The sequence below is a fragment of the Atheta coriaria genome, unplaced genomic scaffold (genome assembly GCF_025399875.1).
Source record: "Atheta coriaria isolate IRGN ID8LTWV9N9 unplaced genomic scaffold, Caltech_Dcor_3.1 hic_scaffold_6_pilon, whole genome shotgun sequence".
In the NCBI taxonomy this organism is placed as follows: domain Eukaryota; kingdom Metazoa; phylum Arthropoda; class Insecta; order Coleoptera; family Staphylinidae; genus Dalotia; species Dalotia coriaria.
In genome coordinates, this window is record NW_027045448.1 from 9120130 (window position 1) to 9146018 (window position 25889).

Consider the following 25889-nt stretch of genomic DNA (forward strand, 5'->3'; position numbering starts at 1 on the left):
TGGTATCAAACGGTCAACGTTTCGACTGCTAGCATGACATTTATTTATTTAAATTTATGTTAATTGTCCTATATTGATTATTAACACGGAACTCAACGTATAAGACTGTTTTCCATTCGAGTAAAAACTCACGCAAACACTTTTTTCATTCATAATAATTCCTTTTAATATTTAGCGTTGTTTAAATGTATTTATGTAATTTTATTTTAATTAGAAAGTTCAATTTAACACAACAAAAAATAATTAGGGGGAAGTCCCGTAACGCCGGACGGCACCTAGCACCGGACACTCGTACTATTTAAGCTAGTTTAAATCTTTTCATTTCAAAAAACAAGTGAAAGGGGCGCGGGGGGCACACAGGTACAGGATCACTCGTCGTGGCTCGCCAGTAACGCACACGGCCACGGCGGGAGCAGCCGTTTGCTGTTTCAGGCGCAAAATCACGACGTCACCTAAATATCAATGTATGTAATACTAGTATATTTATGCATTTACATTTGAGTGGTATTCAAAGATACAAGTAGTACTTGATTGTTATCCGTAAAATGGTAGAATATTATTAGATTTTTTAATCAATTTTGGTAGGTACCACCAAATGAACGAAAATGTCTGTCCCTTAGCACCGGACACTAAGTTGTCCCTTAGCGCCGGACAGTAAACATATTGATATTTTTTGTGTGAGAGAGAGAGTGAGGAGATGGCTATGTTGCAGTCAATGCATATATTTAGTAAATGTATACATTTACTAGTCAATGCATACATTCGCTAAAATTCGTAGTTAAAGTATTCATTGTAACTGAAATGAACACATTAGCTAGTGGATGTATGCATTCTCGGGCTGCTTCTAGTCAGTGTGTTAAATCCGTTGATTAAATCGTTAAATTCTATCACCCCACCCCCCACCGCCCCATAAATAATACCAAACAAGGTAGCCTACCTAACCATATGACATATTTGAAATGTCCGGTGAGGGGGGTATGGCACAAATATGTGTCCGGTACTAGGTGCCACTTTTTAAAACTATACTTTTTATTACCAAAGTTTGATTGATAGTATTAATTATTTTTTAACAGAGGTTGCATTTTTGTTATTTTAATTTGATTTCTAACTTTGTTAACTACTATATGTCATAATTTAATTAACATTTCTTCAAATATTTTTTGATTTATTTATAAATAACCTTAGGTGTCCGCCACTAGGGGACTTCCCCCTACTACCGGTTTAATTATAGGAAGCATTGATAATTGTACAATATATTTGATTGATTTGAGTTATGAACATTTATTACTGCCCGGAATGATGGATTATATGATACGCAAAATTGAAAGAAAGCGCATTAAGGCTAACGTGAATTTAATAACAAACTATATGTGTAAAATACACATATAATTTGAGAACTCGTTGAGTAATAATTTAAAATGTTTGCTCATAAATAATTTCAATTCTATAATATAACCGCGCATTTTTATAATTCCTGTGGTTTAAGAGTTTAGAGAAGGTCAGACCTGCAGTTTAACACAATAGCGCTAAAAACATAGTAACATCCTGCACAAATACACAATTCAACGTGAAAAATATGCATTCAGTAGTGGGGATGTCAGCAGGCGGGGAAAGCAAGAAAATAGAGAAAAGCGGGTGTGCAATGCAGGGAACGCAGGGAATATCGACGTAAAGCTGTCACCGCACTGCCCGTCCTGCCGCCGCTTGCGATGATGGCGCCGTCGCCAACTACCAGTGTACATACTGCAAACAACCACCGGGTGCTGCCGGTAATTCTACCAAGCACTTGCGGCATGCAATTCACGTACTGAGGCGTACAGAGAGCGCACGATTCGCGACTCGCGACCTGCGAGCCAAACGCAAAACAAAACGATCGCTGTTCGTGGTCCGCGGCGCGGTTCCTCAACTCGCGCAACTCTACCGTCGCACACATTTCACATTTCTATTCAGTCCTGCTGTGGCCGTCCCGCGACGCGAGTGCGCGCTCCAACGACTCTCTCTGCACATAACACAACGCAACTCAACACAACAGAAACGCGTCACGATACAACACCCCCGTGTGCAGAGTGCGTTCGCCCGCTGAATTATTACACGCCTGACGTAATAATATCAGAGTCATCAGAGTAACGCGCTGTGTGTGTGGAGAAAGAAGTCATTGGCAGTGTACTTCATTGATATTCACCCCGGCGCGTAAAGTGTCCGGCTTGGATCTTCGCGCTGTTCATGCGGAGCTGTGCGTTCGGAATAACAAATTAAACTGCACATTTTACAATTGCCAGCGAGTGTGTCGCCGCATTCAGCAAAGTGCAAAGGGAAACAGGTACGTGCGTTTTGTTTAATCGATATATGCGTGCGAGCGGTGTTTAGCATCGCGCTTTGAACTCGAAACTGCATCCTGTAAATTCACACAGCGTTATAATTACCTAGTTTCAAACGCAGTGTAAAATGCAAATCACTGTAAATCCAATTGGCAAGATACTTCCTTTGAGTGCATGGAACAAACAATAAATACAATTGTGTAATCTTTAATGGAAAAGTGCCAATACAGGTGCGCTGCGTGCCGCAGGCAAAACATCTCGTAATTCGTTAAGAAAAACAAATGAAAATCACAAGAAGATGCTTAGCAGGATTGTTGCATGCTCCACGCGCAACACAAATAAATGTACAGTTTCTCGTTACACGTTAATATTCTCTTTATTATTAACGAATGGCTAAAGATGGACGATTGCACCGTACGGCATTTTACGGTTTTGCTTCTTTGGCGCTCGGATGAAGATCGCGAATATCATCGCTTCCTGCTTGTTTCGCCTGCCAACCGCATTTGTCGAATGCTGGATTAACATTAACATTAGCGTCATCGCATAAAAGCCAACAGAGTAATAAGCATTTCCACTTATTACCGGGTATCCGCGCCGAATGCAGGCATAACTGTATTGTCACCTACTTGAAACATTGAAAACACGAGTTGAATGGCTTTATTACGAGTTATGAGTTCTCTAAAAACTTCAATTATTATTTACATGCCGCATCAAAACAATAAAAAAATGTTTCGGTTGGTTCTTTCGGTGAGTTCGTGCTGCGGATGGCTTCTTTTGTTTATTTTTTTTAGTTGTATTATCTCGGTGGTAATTCAGTCGTGGCACAGTTAAAATTGTCGAGTTGTGCGTTCCAGGAACGCGGCACGCCGTGACACCGCTGACATCAAACGAAAAGTCAACGTACAAAAAGTTTGGAATTCAACTGTTTGTAATATTTGTAGGTGCACGCGTCACAAAGCTGAAATTTTACGAGTAATTTGGAAATGATGATTTTATGGGACGTGACTTTGTCATGTTGTAATTCGATTATTTCGAAAAAGATAAAGACGTTAGTTCTGTGTACAGAGTGATAAAATTCCAAACAATAAAGTTGTTTTAAAAATTTGCTCGGATTACTACCGAACACAAGTTTTCTTTTTCATGGCGCTTTTATTAAATAAAAAGGATAAAATAAAAGCGATATTTTTTGTCTTGGTTTTTTTTTATTCTTTACGGTCGAGAAATAAATGTAACTTCCATGTTTTGGTACACAATAACCATTACATTTGTACATTTGTAGTTATTTTGTTAGATAGTCATTTTATAATATGTACTTTTGTACTCGACTTCATAAATTACTGTAATCAGAGTCAGAAACAATAATTTATTATGTATTATACGCCGAGGAATCGATGTTAGTTGAGTTTATCAATGCTTCGTGAAAAATTAAGCAGTAAATTTGAATTTTTTTGAGTACCCTATATAAATTCACGACTGTGATTGACATGCAACACAAGGAACTACTCTTTTCACTTTTTAAATCTCTTTTCTTTGCTTTGCTGAGGTCTTTAAACACTTGCATTTTTTATGAGTAAACGATTACGACACAGCCGTCTCTCGCATGCACGCCGGCGAAGCTTTGACTTCCTGCTCCTTCACACGCAACAATTCACGAAAAAACCTGCTCTCGGGCTGGTTGCGAGTGGCGACCGGCCGTCGAATCCAAGTGTATTATGTATGTGAATCTTTATGTGTATGCGTCGTACGCGATGTGTGATATTCGGTCACTCGGTGCGTGTGCGTTTACTGCTCGATGATTCATTCAACGCCGAGAGATTAGCAAGACTCGGCAAGCACGCGAGATTCGAATCTTTAGGGAGAGACACCGAAGGCAAGAACACAAGAACTCCCCACACAACATTATGATACAAATCTTTTCTCGATTAAAACTTGTAAGGAGCAGTACTTTGGGAATACTAATGATTGTTAATTACTAAATGGTGCTGAAAGATACAGTTGGAAAATTATACGGGTTGAAACATTAAAAGTACATAATATTTCGGCAAGAAATTGGAATTTACTCTCTAGTGAAACAATTTGAGATCCAACTATTGTTATTGTCAACATAATCCATCTTAAAATGTCACTATTTGTGTTATATTACACATCTTGAGCTTTCAGGGTAGATTTAAGGGCTGTTACCAGGACTATTTATCACTTTTCAAGGTGACATCTTGCGAGTAGAGTGCTCATCGTATTTGATTCAATGTTTTTTGTTTGTATGGTGTTTTATTTACGAGAGACATTTTTAAACATTGGCCGAGAACACTGGTTACATCAAAAACTATTCGGATAGAACTAGCTCAGATGATATTTTAGAATGCTGAGACATTTCAAGTGATAAAGACCTTAATCCTGTAATTTAATGTTGAGTTAAACATATTGTACAAGTGATAACTTAAAGACTTTTTTATTGAATGACATAATATAAAAGAGTTCATAATAACTTTATAAAAAAAGTGAAACGAAGAAATTGTGTGATAAGTTTTTAATTGTTTTAGAAAGTATTATAAAAAATCCTCGAAGCTATTCTATTACACGTTTCACTTTTATTATAATTGCAAATTTTATAATTGGACTCGATTCGAGTTTTGAATGTCACGGCAAAATTTCTCAAATTCAATTTGTCGACATTTCTTACATGTCATCATACCAAGTGTTTGCAAGTTTACGTGTAACTTGAAATAATTTGAAGTTAAAAATCAAAAATTGCAATCCACTGAATTAAGTCGAGTGCGGAAGTGTTGGAATCAGGTTAAGTTGAGCAGAATTTTCAAGTGTGAATTTGCATCGATGTGAAATGCAATGTAAGTTAGCAGCAAATAGTGTAGAAAAACTGGAGCAGCCCGTTATATTTATAAAGTACGAAAATCTGGGAGCCGAAGTAGCGAGAAGTATTTTCGGCGACTGGGAAACTGACTCGAGTCGTCGGGCTCGGACGCGCGAACCTTACATGCCAAATCAACATTGCCAACATCGCCCGATGCTCGCAACAGGAAAACGCTTTTCCAAGTTTAACTAACACGTCTGCCGTGCGACGTTGCGTCGCTTGCGGCTTTTCACGGCGGCTCGCGCTATTGTTGAACGCGCTTCTCGTTGCGTTACTCAACATTCTGCTATTTCTACCAACACAATCCAAACGCGACTGTCCTTCGCGGTGCGGTGCGCAGTCGAGTGGGCAAACATTAAACTGTGTACTTTTTGGTGCTTTTGCAGACGTGTCCACCTACGAGGATGGTAGCCGGCGCGCAGTAAGCGCGTGATGGATTTGGCCGAAGCGGTCGACGACTTAATCTGCATCTTCGACGGTTCGGGCGACACCACCATGGATACGCTGGCGATGTTTATCTTCGGCTGGTTGCTAGCCGCCCTCTTCACATTATGGCTAGGCAAGCTCATCTATAACCGTTTTCTTGCGCGCGCGATAGACAAAACACTCGATGTAACGGCATCCGCGCCGGTTACGCCGACGACGGGTGCATCGAAAACAGACGCGGGGGCGGCGGCTACTACCGATAAAGTAGACGCATCGGCGAAGCGATCGGCGTCTACCGCGAGTGCAAGTGCGACTCGATCTGGCGGCAGGGCGGTTGGATCGACGCCGACGGCCGTCCGGCGGCGGTTGACGCGGCAGAGTCCGGCGCCGGAGCCGAGGAAACATAAGTTTGTGCCGGCGCCGACCACCTCTGGCTCCGATAATATCAGCGTGCTGTGGGTGAACGACGTGTTTCAGTGGCTGTACAATGATGCGTCTATCATCACTGATCTGACCATCATGTGGCTGCAGAGCTTGAACGAAGTCGCCAAGAAAGCATTCGTAGAGGTGAGTTTCTTAAGCGAAATTTTTATTATCGATTTGTTTTTGATTTATTGCTGTGTGGAAATCGTAAAAACGCTTGTAAAATTTGCAATTTCACTAAACTTGAGAGAAAATTAACTGGGTCAAATGTTTTTGATTATATATTTATACCAAGTGAGTTAAAATATTAAAATATTTAACTACAGAGCCGTTTATAAAAAGAACAAGCGTCTTATGACGAAGCCCTACTTTAATAAAAAAATTTAACTGGTGGTATTTCAATTAAATCTTTCGTTATTATAATATCATTACGTCATTCCATTTTATATAGGTGAACATAAAAACACACTATTTCCAAGTTTATAAAATGTGTATTTTATGCAAAAATTAACATGTTATCATGTGTAGCCTACTAAAATCTGTTAAAAAGCCACTAACACGATTATAAAAAAATATACCATGCATAATTTACACATTCATTAGAAAAACAGGAAGCTAATGTGTTGATTGTAAAAAAGACCGTTTGTATGCATGCATAACTCTCGGTATATAAAATATAAATTATTACTTAAATACCACACTTCCTATGGAAAATCATAATCTATTTTTAAAGCATTCATCAGTAATGAAATTTTAATTACCTCCACAACCCACGCAAAAACTGGCACTAATTTGATAAAGTAATCAGCGAGTTTTCTGCGGTATTTGCAACACATTGAGAAACGGAAGGTGCTATTTCATATTTACTTTGTTTCTGAGTATATAATAACGTTCAACTTTTCAATGAATCATTAAGTTGCAGATGTATTGTTTCTTATCTGATACAATTTTCTCCTGAACTGTATACCTATCAGGTCATTGTTTGGAAAATACTTTTTAAATTGCGCAATTATTTTATTCTAGAGCGATATAACGCATAGGGTAAAATCAAATTTATTTATAAAAATTAATAGAAGCCACTCAATAGAGTTATATTTAAATAAATCAATCATTATTCCGATAAAAGAGTTTTCAGTATTTTTAGCTATATAAATTTATTCAATTGGAAACAGTTTAAGACTTTCCAGATCACTGCATTTCTTTCTGCACAATCGATTAGCGTTACATTTGAGTTTGTTTTCCTTTCACATAATTTAATAATCATCTGGCGGGCCTGCTCTCCAGTGTACGCAATACGCTGCATGAGAAATTGATGACGCCATTGTTCACACAGCATTCACAACTTGCATTAAATATTTATTAAAGCTGGCGCATAAATTTCTAAAAATACCTGCCGACAGCATGTATTTGCGAACACATCAATGGGTACCCAACGAATATAGTTTATGATGACGGCATCGATTCCAAATCAGTTCTACGCGATTTTGCATTTCTACTCGTTTCCACACTATTCGTTTTCATACAGTGCCTGCTCGTGTGTATTTCTGTGCACTCCGTCACTCTGCAAATACGAGTAGGTAAACGCTTCGGCAGGGCTGGAACGGTTTTAAATAGGCAATTAAAAGTATGATGGAGTCACGATGAAGTCATCGACGCGTTGACGCCACTAGGCACATTAACGGAAATCAGCGAAACATTGAAATTTATTTGGTACGCCTTGTTTGCGATGGTTAGAGGAGAGGTAGGTTTGCGAGACTAATAGGTAAATAACGAACGCACCTCTCGCTAATTTGACATGTTAATAAAACGCAGTGTTATTGATGGAATGCGATGATAGTAATGACATTTTTATTTTATTTATTTTGTGAGTTACAAATTGGGATTGTCAATAAACATAATCAATAGATAGCTTGTTTTCCAATTTTTCTATTTTTAAAGTAATGAGTTACATACTAGATGTTTACATTTTACTTTTATAAACATTATGGTAATGTAATAATCATAAAACGTGTTAATTAAGCAAATTTGTACAAGCAGATAATATTTACTGATTCTGTCACGATTTTAAATATATTATCGCATGAAATTGCGCTGACGAATCAAGAAACCATTGTTTTTTTGTTTTTTGACCAACATTTGTTAATGAGTATGTAATTTCCAAGATATCTCTATAATTTCATGTTCCGTTACATCTGAGTAAATTACATTTGTCAAAAAAATGTGCACCCAAATTCCGATATAATACAAGTATAATTTTAACGATGAGCAATTATATGTTATTATATTTATTATATGGCTTCTTGTGCAACAGCTTGTTAATTAACATTTGACTCGCCGGTTGAAATCTAAATCAGGCATAATCAAATATATGCGAGTGCCAGTAAATCGTAAATGAGTGTACGTAAGTAAGTAAGCAGAAATGTTAAATATTCGGATACTCATAGTTCAAATCAGTCGAACTCGAACATTGAGTGTATGCATTCGAATTTGACCTTTACGTTGTTGACAAATGTCCTGTTGTCGAATTTATTAGGCTAATAAGATGACCTCGACTCTAGAAGGCTCGCATCATCGTTATATATAATTATTATTACACAGATTGTTAGGAATACAGTAATCATAATGATATTAAATATTACTTGGTTTAAATTATTTCTACAATTAAAGTTACATAAAAAAAATTGTATTTTTGCGATCTAATATTATTATTAGAGTATTTAATTTGTAGTGAAATTAATTAAAATTATACAATAGTGAAATGCGATTTTATTGATCCACTCATCCGAAATAAAATAATAATTAGTGCGTTTAATAAACAAACGTATAATTATATTAATCATCAACAAAAAGACTCGGTAATTTTGGTAATTTAATATAATTTGTTACTTTAACAGTTATAATTATGATTACAATAATAATTTATTGTTTCCGCAATACACACAGCGTGTAAACTGCTGCGGGCTGCCTTAAATAATTGCAAACTTGATTAATTTTTGCGTGTGCGTTTTGTTTCAGGAAGGTATTGGCATTGAATTCGTCCGAGTGCTGCCCGAAACTAAGCCACCGATTATTACAAACGTATTCTCGGAGTGTGCATCGAATGATGACGTGGTAAGTAATGAGTAGCGATTAATAAACATTTTTTCATCTGCTAATTTGAATAATTTTGCGCTACCGCACATATGGTACATGTTTATAGAAGTCGCGTTTGGAGTCCATTCATTGCGATTGTTGACATTGCGAGAAACGCGCTTAAATTTGAAATTACGATGTTTTTTACGCTTTTCGAATAGTAACGAAGGTATCAACTGACGACGGAATGACTCCAATGTTCAAACGCGAGCTTTGAGAGTTATGTTAAGTAATGGCTTGGCGCCGTAATTGAAAGCAAATTCAATTTGTTTTATGATTATTTCGATGCTCGTTCGAGGAAAGTCATACCATAGTCGTAATCGAATTTCGATTGGATAATTTGAGAGTCCTTTTTATTGCTCTAATTGAAACGTGTCTGCATTGACATTTGTTGCTTTTTGAGGGTGCATTATAATTACGAAAATAACCAAATTCAATTAATTTCTTTTGTAGTTCCTCGTATTTTTTATAGTAAATTTAATTAATGTGCAAATATCGACTGATAATATTTAGTAAGTGTTTTTGTACAGTACCTACGTAAAAATATATTATTCATAAACAACAGTTTATGAAATGTGTTATTGTGCGTTGAATACTCACCCTGTTGTTTAATTAATGTTTTTATTATTCTCACATTAAACGAGTAATAATTACGAACGTAAACAACAATTATGTTCATTCAGATATTAGTTTAAACGTAAACAAATTTATATTTTTCAATAATTATCGGATAATAATCAAACCAAACTTACTTTTTACATTTTGCAATAGTAAATATTGCCTATTGTTTGATAAATATTGTTTTTTTATATATTTTAAATAATTACTCGCGCAATTATCGAAACCTCCAACTATGCAAAAAGTATGGCTGACTTTCAGAAGGCATGTTGTTTGTTACTTTGGTGCCTCTTATCATGGCCTCTGAGTAGTAACAACTAAATACATCAGCGCTATATTTAGGTCAGACTCAGACGAAAACACACCCAGCGCGATTTTGCGTTACGTTCGTAATCAGTATTTCAATAATTAGTCACTATTTCGTATCCACATCTATTATTGTTTTAATGAAGCCATACACTGTTTGGGTTTCTTGTATGTGAGATTTAATCTAAACTAAGTTTCGTATGTATTTTATCCGTCATAATCGAGCTTAACACCTGGAAATTGAGCATATGCGAGATTAATGTGAGAAAAGTTAACATTGTTGCGTAATACTAAAACAATCGAACGAATGTGTGGGGTAAATAAAATACTCGTACTCCTAGAAAATACATTTTACACAAACAACACACGCGTGGAAAACTGCCAGCAGAATGTGAAAAATACAAAAGAGCATACTTACAGGCGAGACGACTCGTTTGACTTGAAGTTTGGACTATGTTACGCTACGCGTTAACAAGTTTTTGTTACCTGTGAATCTGCCCACTAATTATAACGTATTTTTTTGTTTAATTGATGTGCTGATGCGTCATTTAGACAAATAATTTTTACATGATGGCTCTCATGATGAGGCTGATTATTTGGGAGAGTTGTGCAAATTTGTAGGTATAACATCGCGGAAACTCATTATTCTCAATTTTGGCACTGCCGTTACATATTTTCCGTCTTGTGTGCATTTATATATTTACTTATTTAGTTTAAACTTTGTAAGATATGCTAGGCTAGGTTGTCATATATAATTTGACGTGATGTTATTAATGGATTTTGGTAAAATGATGAATTTTCAATTTTTGCAAACTCATGAAATGTGTAATATTATGTTTCCGCAGACGATAACATGCGATTGCGAGGCCACACCAGCCTTCCAAGTGAAGTGCACGCGCATGAAGGGCGAAAAGACAGAAGTGTCTCATTATCGTGCCAACGTCAATCGTCTGCGCGCTCGATTGAACATCTTCAGCGTTTCGGAGAAGTTACAGACGTACATCAAGTGCGACGGATGGCCGGAGATCAAAATTGCCTTCGCTGCAGTCGGCAACATCAAGAACAACCTGGATGACCAACAATTGCAAGAAGTCATGAGGTAAATGCCATTAACATGTCACCTTGGAAATTTTATTTTACTATTATGTCAAATGTTTTTTATGTCAGTGTACTAAAATATAAAAAGATCATCATGTCGTGGAAGATTACGTTTGTGTTTGCACTATGTGCAATTCTAATTGAAATAATTTTGCGTAAAATATTTCAAGGCCTCATCGACTTTACCAAAATGCCCGAGAGGGCCATTAAATAACCAATAATTGAATTGGATTAGTGTTTATTTTATTGTGCTATAATAAGTAAATTGTTCCAGTGACATAGCTATAAACTCGTTGCGCAACATGGAAGTACACTTTAATATGGCGAATTACCCTTCATGTCCGCGACTTGTCCGCCATGTTGATAATCCGGGCGGGCGAATTCATTACGACTCGCAAGTGAGTAGAAACAACGTTTTTTTCTTATTTATTGGTACAAATAATTTATTGTGATTTCTATGTTAGTCCAATGCATACACGTCCACGCCAAACACGTCGGCGGCAATGGATTTGGAAGGCAACAAGCGGTTGCTCGTTAAGGTTGTGAAAGCATCGCAGTTAGGCGCTACCCAAGGTTGTAAGGAGCCGTTCTGCGTGGTCGAACTGGACGAGCCTCCTCAAAGGCAACAGACCGGCGTAATGAAGGGCACCGATAGTCCTTCGTGGGAGGAGCATTTCTTATTGTAAGTCCTTATCGTTACTAAATTAGATCCTGTAGATTTTGGATAACCGGATTAAGTCATCAGACAAAATTGATGGTCAATGAAACGCTACAGTTTACTACTGTGTTACGACTAATTGCGATTCAGGGACAGTCGAGAGAGGGATTAATCACATTAACCTGGATTTTGGCCACTTGACTTGACATTCCAGTAATTTGATGGTTTGTACTTTTTCAGTGACTTAACTCCGCACACCGCGGAAATCCTTTTCGAAGTGTACGACCACGGTTCGTCGCCGCATAGATTCCTCGGTCTGGGCATCGTAGGCGTTGAAGAACTACTCATCAATCCGTCACAGCGACAAATTATCTCTCTGCAAAGCCGACCATATGAGAGTGATGTGATCAGCGGGACCTTAACAGTGGAAGTAAGTGTTTGCTAGTCCCTATGTCTATTTCTATATATCCGGAAGTGGGTCGATAACAGAAACTTATTAGTAAATGTGTTTTTTTTTTGTCGCGTCACCTCACCCACGCCACTTTCATCTGGTTTATGTGTGCTGTCCTGTGTTGCAGTTTATGTTTATTGAGGGACCGGAAATTCCGCCAACGTTATTAGGTCAGTCGATGAGAGTGAAGGAGTCGATCAGGGGTGCGCCCGGCACTGCCCCAACGATCATGACAAGGACCACGACGACTTTCCGCAATGGTGCGTTTTATTGACAACTTGTGTAAATATTTGCGGCGAACGCTACGGATATTTATTTTTGCTATCCATTCCAAAGTAGTATTTTATACGTTTCATTCTATTTCACAGATAATTTAATGAATGGCGATCACTTAGCTAAAGTCGCCATTAATGATATCGAGAGGAATCGCGATGCGATGGGTAATGTCAACAAAAGTTCTTTGGTCATTCACAGTGTAGCACGAGTAAGTTGTAAATTAAATTATTTAATAAACAAAGTATTGATTTGTGTATTTTTGCAGCAACCATCGACACGACTTGTTAAGGTATGTTTTATTGAATTATGTTTTATTACTTTTTTGTAAGATGTGACAGTTCAGTGGCATTTAGATGAGTTTGTAGTGGTTAACACTGGCGACGTGTTGAACGTGTGTTAATATTTTTTGGTGTGCGTGTGGTTTTTGTTTTACTAATCAGGTTGAATTGAGTGACGGCACCTGGAAGGAAATCGAGCGCGTCGAAAAACCGTTGGACGGTGACGAGGCGACCGCAGCGTCACCAGAAACCGAAGAAGTAAAAGAAAACGGCTTGACTAACGGCAATCATTCAGCTGAAAACGGAGATAAGGTAGCTTAATTTTGTATAACACTTTTTGTAGTTCCCAAAAGACACCTTCACCTATGCTGTGCTTTGTTTTCTACTACTCTCTTAGATCATAAAAAAATATAAATTAACATTTGATTATAATTTATAGCCAGCGGATCAACTCCCAACTAATAATACGCAACCTACACCGGAACCAGCGCCTGAATTCCGTGGAAGAACTCGTAAACGAAGGGATTTCTTCGGTACCATCAAACGCCGTCTAGGCAAATCGAAAAACCGTTCCAAATCGGCTGGACCGGACGACGAGAACGGACGTGACGATTCGCTTAATCGCTCGATTTCAGCTGATCGTTCCAGGGGAGAAGAAAGTAATTAAAAAAGTTTAAAACAAACAATGAAGATTTAATTAAATTGTGTATTCATTAGGTTACAGACTAGGTATTCCTGGAAGGAATGAGTTGGAAACGTCACGACGGTCAAGCATTTCGGAAGCTTCGGGCTTAAGCACGGCCTCAAATCGAACGTACATTAACGAAGCGAGCACTTTAGTGCTGGAAACTATCGAGAACGGCATTAAAAAACATTATTTAGTGCCGCTGTCACTGGCGCAAAAGTCAAAATGGCGAAAAAAGGGCAGCAAATTACACATTTTCAACGACCACACGTTTATTGCCAAACATTTACAAGGGTAAGTTACGTTTTTTATATTTGTAGAAAATTTAAATTTACTACAACTCAACGTTTGTACTAATGGGAAAACTTTTACAATTATTTATTAGTGGAACCGTGTGCCAAGTCTGCTGCAAGAGCATAGCACGCCGTATCGGCAAGCAGGGCTACGAGTGTCGCGATTGTCTGCTAAAGTGCCACAAACACTGCCACGTGAAAGTGAACGACACTTGCCCGACGTCCACCATCTACAATATCGAATTGTAAGTACCTACCCCGCACACATTCATCAATCTCGAGAACTAACAAACCGCACACAATTTAACAATTGTTTGCATTAGCAATATACTGTACTAGTAGAGTTTGTTAAGCCAATCGGAAATGATTAAATTTACGTTTGGATTAGTTCGCTAGCGGAGAAATTAATTTGCATTTCTTTTTGCGCATTATTGATCTCTGAAATTGAAATTGGAAAAGGGTTTTAAGTAAGTGCCAATATTTTTTACAAAATCATATTACACTAATATTACAAATGGCCCCACACATTATATATTTTGCTTGATTGCTTTAACTTTATTACACACACATAAACTGTCCAAATGCTTTGGATTGCTTTACGATGTTCAATTGGTCGATAAAATGGATATTAATTCTTATTTCTTTCTATGGGTCTCTGCTGCCTGTTTTGAGTGAATAAAGTGGTAAGAAACGTGTGTGTTGTCTGCAAATTTGTGTGGAATTTTTCCTGTTAATGTTTTTTTTATCAATATTTCAAACGTATTTGATTGATGTCCGTGTTTTTACTTGTATTACTTTTATTTTGTTTTTTCTTGTTTGTTTGTATTTGTCAATGTCCCACTTAACTATTATAATGTTGTAATAAATTTATAGATTGTACATTCAGAACCTCTACCCGGACAAGAACATGAGTATGCTGTAAGGATGTAACTTCATCGAATATTCGCCGTGCGACGACTGCAAGCCAAAAAAAAAACGACACACAAACAGATAAATTAATTTAATTTGATGAACTTGTTAATAAGGGTGCTACACGTATACATAACATGGATGGGGTAAAATAACGCACTGTCTCTTCCTGGTAGTTATAAAGTTTACTAACTATTACGAATACAACCACGTTCATTTGCTTTACATTGCATATTAAACGTGGAACTTGTACGTGAGCATGAACAAATGTAATTTCACTGCTTTGTTACTTTTTTTTAAATATTTTTGTTTTGTGTTTAATTTAATTGTTTATTTAATTTAATTTTGTTATTGGTAAATATGTGATTGTTTTTATTATTTTTATATCGATTGTGTTATCTATTACTTGGGTGATTGTATGATTTATGTTGATTAATTTCGACCTATTTTAATGTACTTTTAACATTGTGTTGGATGAATGATGACCTAAACAAGTTGTTTCCGCCGTGGAACTTCTAACATTTGCACAGTTTGGGTAACGGCATGTGAAATTATGCAAACGGAGAAAAGTTAGCTGCGCTTGGAGTTTTCCAGCGGTAACAACTTGTTCCACGTCAAATCCAAACTTACCAACCAGCTCGAGAGGTTTATAAGATCTCGGTTTGCTACTGTTTATTAAAACGCATAATTAATCTGTGAGCAGCAATTCAATTACGTTCAATTGTTCACTTCTGTCTAACAAGCGAAGCAAACAGTCCAAATTTAACTTGGCCAACTTAACATGTCACACTTTGATAAGTATGATGTAATTCAAGTTGAGAGATAGATTTAAGCTAAACGCATAGCTTCAACTGTCACTTCAATACAGTACTTACCCTTAAACAACATAGACGATACTAATGTTTACAAATGTGTGCTAAAATCGGCTGAATATGCATAAGTAATATTACTTAAACTACATAATAGCTTGAAACCACGAAATACTTATACGTTTTATATTCAATTTGTTAACTAAGAGATAGCTTTTTGTAAAAATTTACATGTTCATAAATCATCGAGTTTTCATCAACGTCTTAATGGGCAAAAAGCAGCAGCAGCAACCACAGCGGCAGCTTAGTTTTAACAGTCACGTCATGGGGGTTTGTTAATTAAGCGCGGGGTTCACGTTTATTAATTAAATTAATTAAATGTAAGTAAGGTATATAGTATAATACATACACTTAAGATACATAATTTGATATAAAAATAAAACAGGTCAAATATAATGTTGATAATATTGAAGAAATGTAAGAAATGAAGGAAAGTGTTGGTAATATATTGCGAGAAACGTGTAATAATAAACAGTTTACTTATTATGATAAGTGCCTAAGTACACAAAAGTTTAAATAAATGTTTATTGGTCATTATCAAATTAAAACTTAAGCGGCGTTCGTAAACGGAAAGAAAGTAACAAAAGAAAAGATATCACATATAACAGAGGTAAAAATAGATATATAACAATGTAACAAACAAGCGGACATATACAAAAGAAAGAGTTTGATTGATATTGTAAATGTGCGATGTCTTGAATCGTGCGCGAGCAATTTGTTCGGACACAAAGAAAATGAAAACGATAAAGTTATAATTTTTGTTAAAAAGTTGAATATATTGCTACTACAATCAAGATGTTGTGCGATTTTGTTTCCTGTCTATTTTCCAGTGCAGTGTGTAATTATCCGCGCATAATGCTAAATAATGACATTTGCAAAAAGTGAAAGTTTTGATTGTTAAATGAAGTGAATGCTTATTTTGTTTTGTAAATCGGTTGCCACGAAGTACGGTTAGTTTATTTTATGTGTATTTAAGAATTTCATCAGAGCAGATCTTTGTTGTTAATATGCAGAAAAAGATTTTTGTATAATGAAAATGTTTAATAATTATGCAGCTATAAAGTTGTGCAATTTCACCATCGCAACATGAAAGTAAATGGTGTGTGGTTTTTTTTATTTAATTGCAATTGTAACTGTGGATAATACAACATTGAAGAGTTGAATAGAGTTTTTCATTTACAACAGTAATGATTTATAAAATGATTTAAGTATTTGCTAATAACATTAAAATTGATTTTGTACGTGACCGTAATTATTGCCCGTCATATTGCTCAGCGTGACAAACTTTACATCAAAGACACAGGCGCAACAGGTGAATAACCCGTTCCATATTGCATATTGCATTACATCATTAGATGACTGACTTTCAATACATATCACAATGGCCCGGTTCAGTTATTGATAATAACTGTTTCGTCAGAGTTTTCCATATTACGGTGCATTGTTCAAATCGAATGTTCAACTTGACGGACTTGCCTGGTGTTCCGTTCTCGCGGTGGTACCTGCCTGCCATGTGCAGGTAACAAGCGTCGAAGCGACCATTAAATTTATTATTGCATTGAACGCGGATTTAAGCTGTACGGTGGTCTGCTGTTACGAATGTGTATTGTGCGTGTTTCATGATTGAAATCTGAAATGCGAAGCAAAACTACTCGTAGTTTCACTTACACCGCAACACATGCGCGCTTTTACGTTTCAATGCCGGCGGGCACGATGACTAATCCAATTTCAATGCTGATGGCTGTTGGTAGACGTTGGTAGACAGTAAAACATTTAAAACTACTGTTAAAGAAGAGTTTAATTGCTCGTACATTATACAGAATTAAAATCATAGATTTCTTCGTGCTGATAGTTCGTTATAAATGAATTTAAAGGAAAGAATCAAGTAAAAGTATGATTCTAAGGAAATTTTAATGCTAGTTAATTTTTATTGAACATTTTTGCTTTTCATAAAAATAAATCAATATCTACTTTACAATTGACGTTAACCTTGCAAAGAATCAATATATTTATAATAAAAAACTGAGTATATGGAATAAAATATACAGTGCTTTTATATTACATCATTCGGTGATTTTTTACGTTTAAAATCGCCTAAGGTAACAAATCCACAAAAAAACTTCAAATTATCTTGGTTTTAGATTGTTTGGCTTTGATTCCGTGTTTCAATTTAGTTATCTGTAACGAAAGCGTGAAGAATTCAAGTGTGAAACATTGCGACTTTTTTCTTTACCACAATTTCGTGCGTTTCGCGAGTCTACCTCGAAATTACGTTAATTTCAAGTTAAACATTGTAATCTTGAGGGAACACGAGAAGACAATAATACCATTGCGTTCAAAGTGGTTCTACAATGACTAACATTAAGCAAGTAAAAAAACTTTCCAAAAGTCTAAAACCTACAAACAAAAAGATTGCCTTCGCAGAACGGTCTTGAATTACTTTGCTAATTGGACTGCTTGTTTTTGCGACTTAATTAATTAAATTAGATTGCGGCACTAACAGACACAATCGCATCTGCAAGTCAACAACGAGTATTGTTACAACATACAACGTTAGTAGCGTGTTTGTGTTTATGTGTTGAGGACGACCAAAACAAAAGCATCACACGTGTTCTGCTTGCTTTAATTTCGCAAGTGTGTTTAATGTTTCGGTGCGTTGTCTTTAGTATACAAACTACCACAGTAGAATCGCGTGTGATTTAAAAATAGACGTCCTTTTAGGAAGGATTCTCCGTTATTATATTATTAATTCATAGCGTGTACCTTGAATTCAGGCCTGCGCAGTCGAGTGTGTGCTGAATTTTTGCGAACAATAACATTTTTTATGCTTTTCTTGGCAACATTTCAACAAAGTTCTCAGATATTTCGACAAAACATGTGCTAAAATCAACACTAGTGTTTTATTTTTGCGCCCTGTATTTCTACACTACATCAATGTTTATTTTTTGTCGGTTGTGTTTTTGGTGACTGTATGCGGTGTGCCGTGTTAAACGTATCCGTTGAGTTTTGTGAAATACGACGCGAAACGCGAATGTGTTGAAACTCCCGCTAAGTAGAAATTAAAAATACAGTGAGGAGAGGAAATCGCACCGTGTTTTGTTTTTAGCACGTCGCAACTTGTCTCTGATACGGATACGGCTTATACGTTTCGTAAGTTTCCCGTTCCAAGCGCTAAAATACGTTTAAAATTTAACGCTAAACAGACTATGGTGGTAGCGGTGGTACTATTTTCGTTTGGCGAACGTTACGACATTTGAACGAAACGATGCGATGCGTGCGGATCGTAGACACACGTGATGAGGTAAAATTCATAGCAAAGCGTAATCAGCATCGAGATCAAGTGCAGTCGGCGAAACACCACTTCCTAGAGCAATCCGAATCGAGTAATTGCTAATACGCTCATTTGGTGTAGCATTATACGCTGTGATACATGCGCATCTTGTGCGGAGAAACTAATTAAATCGTGCATGCAGGTGGGACGGACATGATTATTCGTGTACGACTGTGCGGCGGTGTGGTGCACGTACTTTCGAATTATTTAAAAACATCTTCGCCACACATGTGTTTCATGTTTAGTGCCACAGGCAGTCTTTCGACTGTCTCCATACGAATTTAATGCTCTACAAAGTTTGAAAATATCGATTTACGAAATGGATTTAAAGCTAATCTCAGCCTGATAATATATAATTAATTTAGTGACGAACAAAGAAAGTGTGGACGCAATTTTGGGAATCATTAATCTATTTGGCGCGAGTGTTATCAATTTTTATCAAATTATGTTTCTAAATTTTAATGATTTATCTAAAGTGGAGTGAACGTGCAAGGTTTAAATTAAAATTGGAAACTCGATTAATCATTTTTCATTATCATTGACGAGCTATATTAATACGGATGAGACCAGTTGGAAATGAGTGAAGTAAAAATTAATGGAAACTAGAATATTGCGTTAGTGACTTTATGGTGGCAGCAGTGCGCGTAACGCGAGTTGTGCGTTGAGCAAGTGTTGTGACACTTGACTAGTGGTGCACTTGACTCATTATTGTGTCATCTGTGTCTGCGAGCGGTGTCATCGAGTATGTAAACTGGCTGGATTTCAACAGGAATGAATCCGCAAAACCAGCGTAAAATGTGCACGAATCGTCGCCGAAGAACGTAGTATTATCGGTATGTACTACAGTCTTACAGTTTACTACACGTAAAACAATGCAGCTTGCATAATTGTCGCGTAGTTGTTGCAAACATCAGATTTCTAACCTTAACCGCAAAGCTTACATTTTCGATGTGGGTGTCTAACTTGCCACTCGCTCAAACTTTCACCCGCATGATTGATAATATTGTTCGGTATTGTTTTTAGATTAAATGTTCGAGGCGCGTGTGCAAGTTGCGTGGTGCTAGGAAGCGCGAAATATCTGCAGGGAAGAGAAACATGGAGCACAAAGTGATGGATCAGGAGAAGGATGTTGATGATGCAGAGGCTGTGACACCACATTCTAATATGGTACTTGAATCACCAAAGCCCATGGCTTTTACAATAGATTTTGGGGGAGGAAAAAGTGTGGACATGCAAAGGCACAAACATCTGATCGAAAGGTATAAACATAGAAGAGGACAGTCACTATCAAAAATTGAGGATGTGCCTACAGTACCAACTCCAGCAAAAGAGCAGAGAAAGCCACAGAGTGCTAATTTGCCTAGGAAGGCTATTTCAGTTGAAGTGGAATCTCATGCAGAGGAAAAAACAGACAAAAGTAAAAATGTGAGAACAGTAAATTATAAATTAAGAGATGGACTCTCCTTACCATTGAAAAATGTGAACAGTGATCGGATGACACAATCATGTACTTTACCATGCATTGAGAGCCCAGACATTGAACTTGTGGATGTTCCAGAAGTATCAACACCTGAATTAGAGGCTTTAAGACCACCTAGTCCTTTAAAAGGCCAAACACCAGACAATGATCATTTTCTAGTTGAAGAGAATCATTGGGTGGGTGGTGGTGAGTTTGATTTTGATAAATCAGATGCTGTAAGTGATGCAGGCACATATACACTTGATGCAGATGCTTATTCTGAGGAGCAGAAAGCCAGGATGAGTATTGATAGAGAGTTTAAGATTGAAGCAGTGTCAAATATTAAGAAAGTGCATGATTATGTACACAGTCTTGCAAACATGACAAATAATCAAATGCTTGATGTGACGCTAGAATCTCATTTGGAAGAGGTGCAATCACATGCTGTAAATACATGCTATATGCATAATAATAAATTATCACCAATTGTTTCACCTACTCAAAACTTTTCGATTAATAGCGAGTTAACAGGAGGCGCTGCTCACGTAGAATCTTCAAAGACTTTTAATAAGATTATGTTTCCAAGTCCGAAGGCAAAAACGGGTATTGGCTCGGAGAAGGTGGTCGATCACGGATCAGTCATATCGGTCACTTCCAGTGGTGCGTTCCGCAGCAAAGCTGATAAAATGCATGCGCGGAAGTTAAGTTTAACAAAATCGGAGATACATGTCGAGGCCTATACTGACAACACCCATACTACAACGGAAATTCAACGCCCCATGAGAAATCTAAGCGCTAATTTGGTTTTAGTCAGCGAAAAATTACCAGATAAGCTGGACAAACAAGGTAGAGTAAACGATGAGTATTTACTAACGACGAATGGCGACGAAAGTTTACCGTTGCATGTCAGCAAGGTACTAAACTTACCGCCTCCGATTGGCGGCCCGATGTCCGGCAAGATGTCGCCTACGAAAATCCCGTCCCCGATACACAGCGTGCGTCCGCGTAGCCGCAACAGCTCAAATTCAAACTCACTGAACATAGATTTATCTGATAGCAGCATGGAGACTGAATCATACCTTAGGCCCACCGAAAAGCTTCTTAACACGCTACAGCAACGATTATCACTGGACAGCGATCCTGACAGTGAAGGCGATGGCAAATATCTCAACAACGATGCGCGAAGTTTGCTCAAGAAGCCAACACACTTGCGGCACAACTCGTTAGACGAGAAAAATCTGAAAATCTCCAACAAACTGGAGCACTTTCAGAATAAGAAGTTCATCGATCAAACGAATGTGTTAAATCAATACACGCATAACAAGGTCGTGCAATCCCCTATTCAGCACAAGATACAGAACTCTCCTAACAATAGCCCCATTCGACGTTCGAGCAGTTTCTCTACGAAGAATCAGATTAATACAAAATTTTCGAACGTGTCGAATATTCCTCAGAAGGAGACCAATATTCGGAATTCCCCCGGATTCGCTCGCAATGGTTCGATACAAAGATCGGCATCAACGGCAGCTATCCGACCAAATTTGGTACGTGTTCCTAGTAGCGAACACAAAATCGACCGGAGTCAGTACGGCGACACAGAATCTAGCTCCGAAGAGGACCTGCTGCAAAATAACCTAAAGAAGAAAGATATTACCGCGACGAGATATAACAGAGCGTTTAGTTTACGACGAGCTAGGTTGGATCATGAAGTAACGCCGCCGCCACAAATGTGTCCCAACACACCGGAAATGAGACGGAAGTTCCAACCCTCAAACGAGCGCCAGGAACGTGCGATTTCTGTGGATAGAAAGCCGGTCAAGGCGCCGGATGTGCAAAGCCGGTATTTGCAAAATTTAACGAGAACGCGCAGTCAGACGCAAGCTCAAATGCAATCGCAGGCGTTGACCAACAAAGCCGAAGCGCCTGTCGCTGCGATGAAAAGCTCACCCAAGATCGGAAACACTGCCACCAAGCCGGCGCCTAAAGTACAAGTCTTTTCACGCACGGATACAGGCAGATTTAGCATGCGGACAAACAAACCACCGATGACAAACTCACAGAAAACCATTCGCAGGGATGTACATCTAAGTAGGTCACACTTATTTAAACTTTTACTTTAGGAAACATTTACTATATACGAAAACTTAAATTTTTATTGCTGTACAGTAGTAAATGTACATGGCACTTTTGTTTTCACTACGTCATTGCAAATTTATGAAGTTCCGCAAGAACTAACTTGGAATAAACTTTACGCTCGGTTTGCAGGCAATAAAAAACCGTCAGGTCCACGGAGCAATTCCTCGCTGACCAGTAAAGAAGTCGAGTTTCAAAATTGGAAGCGTCGGAAAAGTTATGACCCTATGAAAGCGGCGGCAGAAGGCAAAAAGAAGGCGGAGGCTGCGAAACGACAAAATGTGAATCCCATGACACAATCTTACCATGAGGCCAATCAAGATGGCGATAGCTCGCCCTCACATTCGAGTTCAGTGCATCGATCACAAGTAAGTAAACAGTCATTTCAATTAACTTTCATAAATTATCAGCAGAGGAAGATCTCAATTTCTACTTAATAATACTTTGGTGTGTTTAAGTTTCAAACTTTGCTAATGAACTTTCTTGACTTGATTGCAATTTCCCGTTTCTAGTATAATAGTCGACCCACTTCGTGGTATAATACTTTATAATCGATACCGTAGGATCGATTTGTCTGAGGCAGACAAATTTGATATGCGACAGCGAAACGTATTATAAATTATTTCCATAGGCGTCGCGTCACGCAATTTCATAAATATGTAAATAAAAGATTACGTGAGTACATCGGCGTTGTGGGTATTGGAATGAAATGTAAATTTGTCGTGGGCGTTTGCGATGACTAATACTTAACAAAAGTTTATAACCACATATTTAAATATGCGCGAAAGATGCGATGATGCTTGAAGGTGTGACGGAGTGTAACATTTTATATTTGTTTTATTCATTTCTTTTAAAGGTCAAAGTCATATTGGAAGTTCCGGACATGGAAACTAAGTATGACACTGCTTAACACCGCCACAATCAAAACGTGTACGATACACATACGCACACATCATAATTAAATATTCATAATTAAGCAAAGTGCAATACTCACGCGTGTTTTGTCGCTTCATGTTCGTTTTATGTTAACGGCGAATGAAAATTCACCGGAAACACGTTTATAGGACAGCGTAAAAAGCGTGTTGTCTCTTTTATGTTTTCATGCGTTTGATTTTTATGTATTTTTGTTTCCACTGTGGTAACGTACTAATGTATTGATGTTTATAGAGTTTTCATGGTACGGCTGCATTAGAACAGTACATATCTTCGGAGGATGAAGACGAAGATCTGACCTTATCTGCCGATGAGGGATTCAGCCCGCCGACGCCGAGTCCATGCGACATGAGTCCGAATCGAACGAACCGAACGAATCTCAGATACGCGTGGAAGGATCAGTTGCATTGATATTCACGTGCACTCATCCGCATACAATTCATGCATTCGAACGATATAATATTATTATGCGCTTGATCATCATCAATTGGTAGCTAATTTATTATTCGTGTCAAACCGCATCGCACAAACATTTTAAGCTAAAAGCATTCAGTTGGGTTGCGAAAGGTGTACATAGGAAAACTGCATTCAGGCGATGCTTTCATTTTCGTGTGCAATATCGTTACGAGCAGATCATGATTCTTTCACAAGCTGTTCATAATTTACTTTCAAAAGATCAGGAACAGTAACAAAATTTCAACATAGTTCTCTATATTGTTTTAAAAATGATGAAAAGATGACGTAGGAAACCACTTTAAGTTTTAAGTGCTGTTTTACTGTGTTGCTTATGAACAGCTTCGCTATTAACCGTATCTATTATTTTATGTTATAATTATGAATATATTTAAATGAAATGAAAGTATTCGAGGGTTGCAAACTCTTCATATGTGATTTAAATGGATTATTTAAGTAAAACCATTGAATAAGTAAGTTTTCAATTAAAAACTCTTATTCTATGGTATAACTAACAAAATGAGTGTATAATTTCAAGCATTGAATGCAGGAACATTTCAATCGTGTAAATTCATAGTCACTGTCGACATCGACGTTTTCTATTACAAAATCATGTTTATTGAATTAACTATATTGGCATGTTATTCGTTTTTGATTATTTGATGAGATTCATTGGAGATTTGATTAGGTTTTATAAATTTATATAAATTGATTGCTATTAGTATTGGACTTGGAAGTTTAATAACTAATTTTAATTAAATCGCACGCATGTGTATTTTATTTAAATGATACCAAAAAACGATTTTGTAATATTGTACATTTTCATTATGATGAAATTATGTTACACCTGTTTAAATTATAAAATGCAAACAAGGAGTATTTTCTTTTATGCCAATAGCATTTATTAATTATGCTATTATTTAGTAAGCAGAGCATTGTCGAGTTTGTTATGGCTGCGCACGGTTTATAGGTATTTTTGGTTGCATACGTTAAAGTAACGAAATTGCATTTGACAATAGTAACAGCGACACACCTTCGCGCTGCGCATACTTCAAACACTATCAGTTTATCTTTTTTGTCGGTGTTGTATCCCAATTCCATAATTTATCATTATTTGTGACATCGTGGTGAACACACTTCACGTGTAAATAGTGTACATGCCGAAGGAGACAGATCCATGTAAAAAATACGCGTGTGCAATCCAACGTTGCTTGAGCGGTACGTATATTCTCTAACCTTTCTGAAAATCAACCCAACTCACGTTATGTAATAGAAATGCATTATTGCAGCAAATAATTTCCAAGAACCTTCATGTCAGGAAGCAATCAAGGATATGAAAGATTGCTGCATGAAGTGGAAACATAAGAGTTACGTGTGCGACGGTTTCAAGAGTTTGTTTGAACAACTGGACCAAGAAGCTGCACTTGGAAGTGCTCACAAGAAATCATCCTAAATACTGTCATGCAACAAAACGGCAGACCCAACGCCCAGCAGTTCAAGTATAATCAGCAAAATCAGCAGCCCTTCCGGAATTCTTGGATATATCGTTACCCGCGTGTCTTTGTGACTGTTACCACTACTACTGCCCTGTGCATATTCTTCAGCCGGCCGATCTACGATATATTTTTCCGCAAGGACATTCCCGACTATAAGGAATTACTCAAACATCACAAATCGCGTTTCCACTCTTAAATAAATGGAAGCAGTGCATAAGGCTAGGAATAGATTTAGGCAGTATCCTGCTGTTTTGGCAAAATGCTCAAAGGAAGGCAGTCTCTATGCAAAATGTGTACTTAAAAAAGATTCAGTTGCATTGAATGATTGTGCCAATGAGTTTCAGCAGTTTAAGATCTGTCTGCAAAAAACTGCAGTTAGTATGAAAACTAGATTGTAAAGCTTGTTAGGAGAATGAGTTGTTTATAAAGAAAGTTGAACATATTTGATAAAGGTAATAAGTCATTGAAGAGACAC

General features: G+C 37.3%; 3 protein-coding genes across 6 annotated transcripts; all 3 read left to right on the forward strand.

The window, feature by feature from the left end:
• The first annotated feature begins 1820 nt into the window (after positions 1-1820).
• LOC135793362 (uncharacterized) lies at positions 1821-16403 on the forward strand. Its single transcript, XM_065304295.1, has 15 exons — positions 1821-2320; positions 5574-6180; positions 9052-9147; positions 10938-11191; positions 11465-11588; positions 11655-11872; positions 12089-12278; positions 12427-12559; positions 12668-12783; positions 12841-12864; positions 13016-13165; positions 13293-13512; positions 13571-13832; positions 13924-14076; positions 14705-16403. The coding sequence occupies exons 2-15, from the start codon at positions 5620-5622 to the stop codon at positions 14751-14753; spliced, it is 2550 nt and encodes an 849-aa protein (XP_065160367.1). The 5' UTR covers positions 1821-2320; positions 5574-5619; the 3' UTR covers positions 14754-16403.
• Positions 16404-18869: 2466 nt separating this feature from the next.
• Positions 18870-24791, forward strand: LOC135794736 (uncharacterized). 4 transcript variants are annotated; one of them, XM_065306120.1, is made up of 5 exons: positions 18870-19773; positions 19964-22487; positions 22665-22900; positions 23389-23426; positions 23700-23865. In XM_065306120.1, exons 2-5 carry the CDS (start codon positions 20036-20038, stop codon positions 23722-23724), a joined length of 2751 nt encoding a protein of 916 aa, XP_065162192.1. In that variant the 5' UTR covers positions 18870-19773; positions 19964-20035; the 3' UTR covers positions 23725-23865. The 4 variants fall into 4 exon arrangements, 3 of the variants coding, with proteins under 3 accessions (XP_065162192.1, XP_065162193.1, XP_065162191.1); XM_065306121.1 differs by having other exon boundaries at positions 23389-23462; positions 23700-23839; XR_010548944.1 differs by lacking the exon at positions 23389-23426 and adding an exon at positions 23045-23207 and having other exon boundaries at positions 18871-19773; positions 23700-23841.
• A 582-nt stretch (positions 24792-25373) lies between these two features.
• Positions 25374-25856, forward strand: LOC135794739 (uncharacterized). Its single transcript, XM_065306126.1, has one exon. It carries the CDS (start codon positions 25615-25617, stop codon positions 25810-25812), a length of 198 nt encoding a protein of 65 aa, XP_065162198.1. The 5' UTR covers positions 25374-25614; the 3' UTR covers positions 25813-25856.
• Positions 25857-25889: the final 33 nt, after the last annotated feature.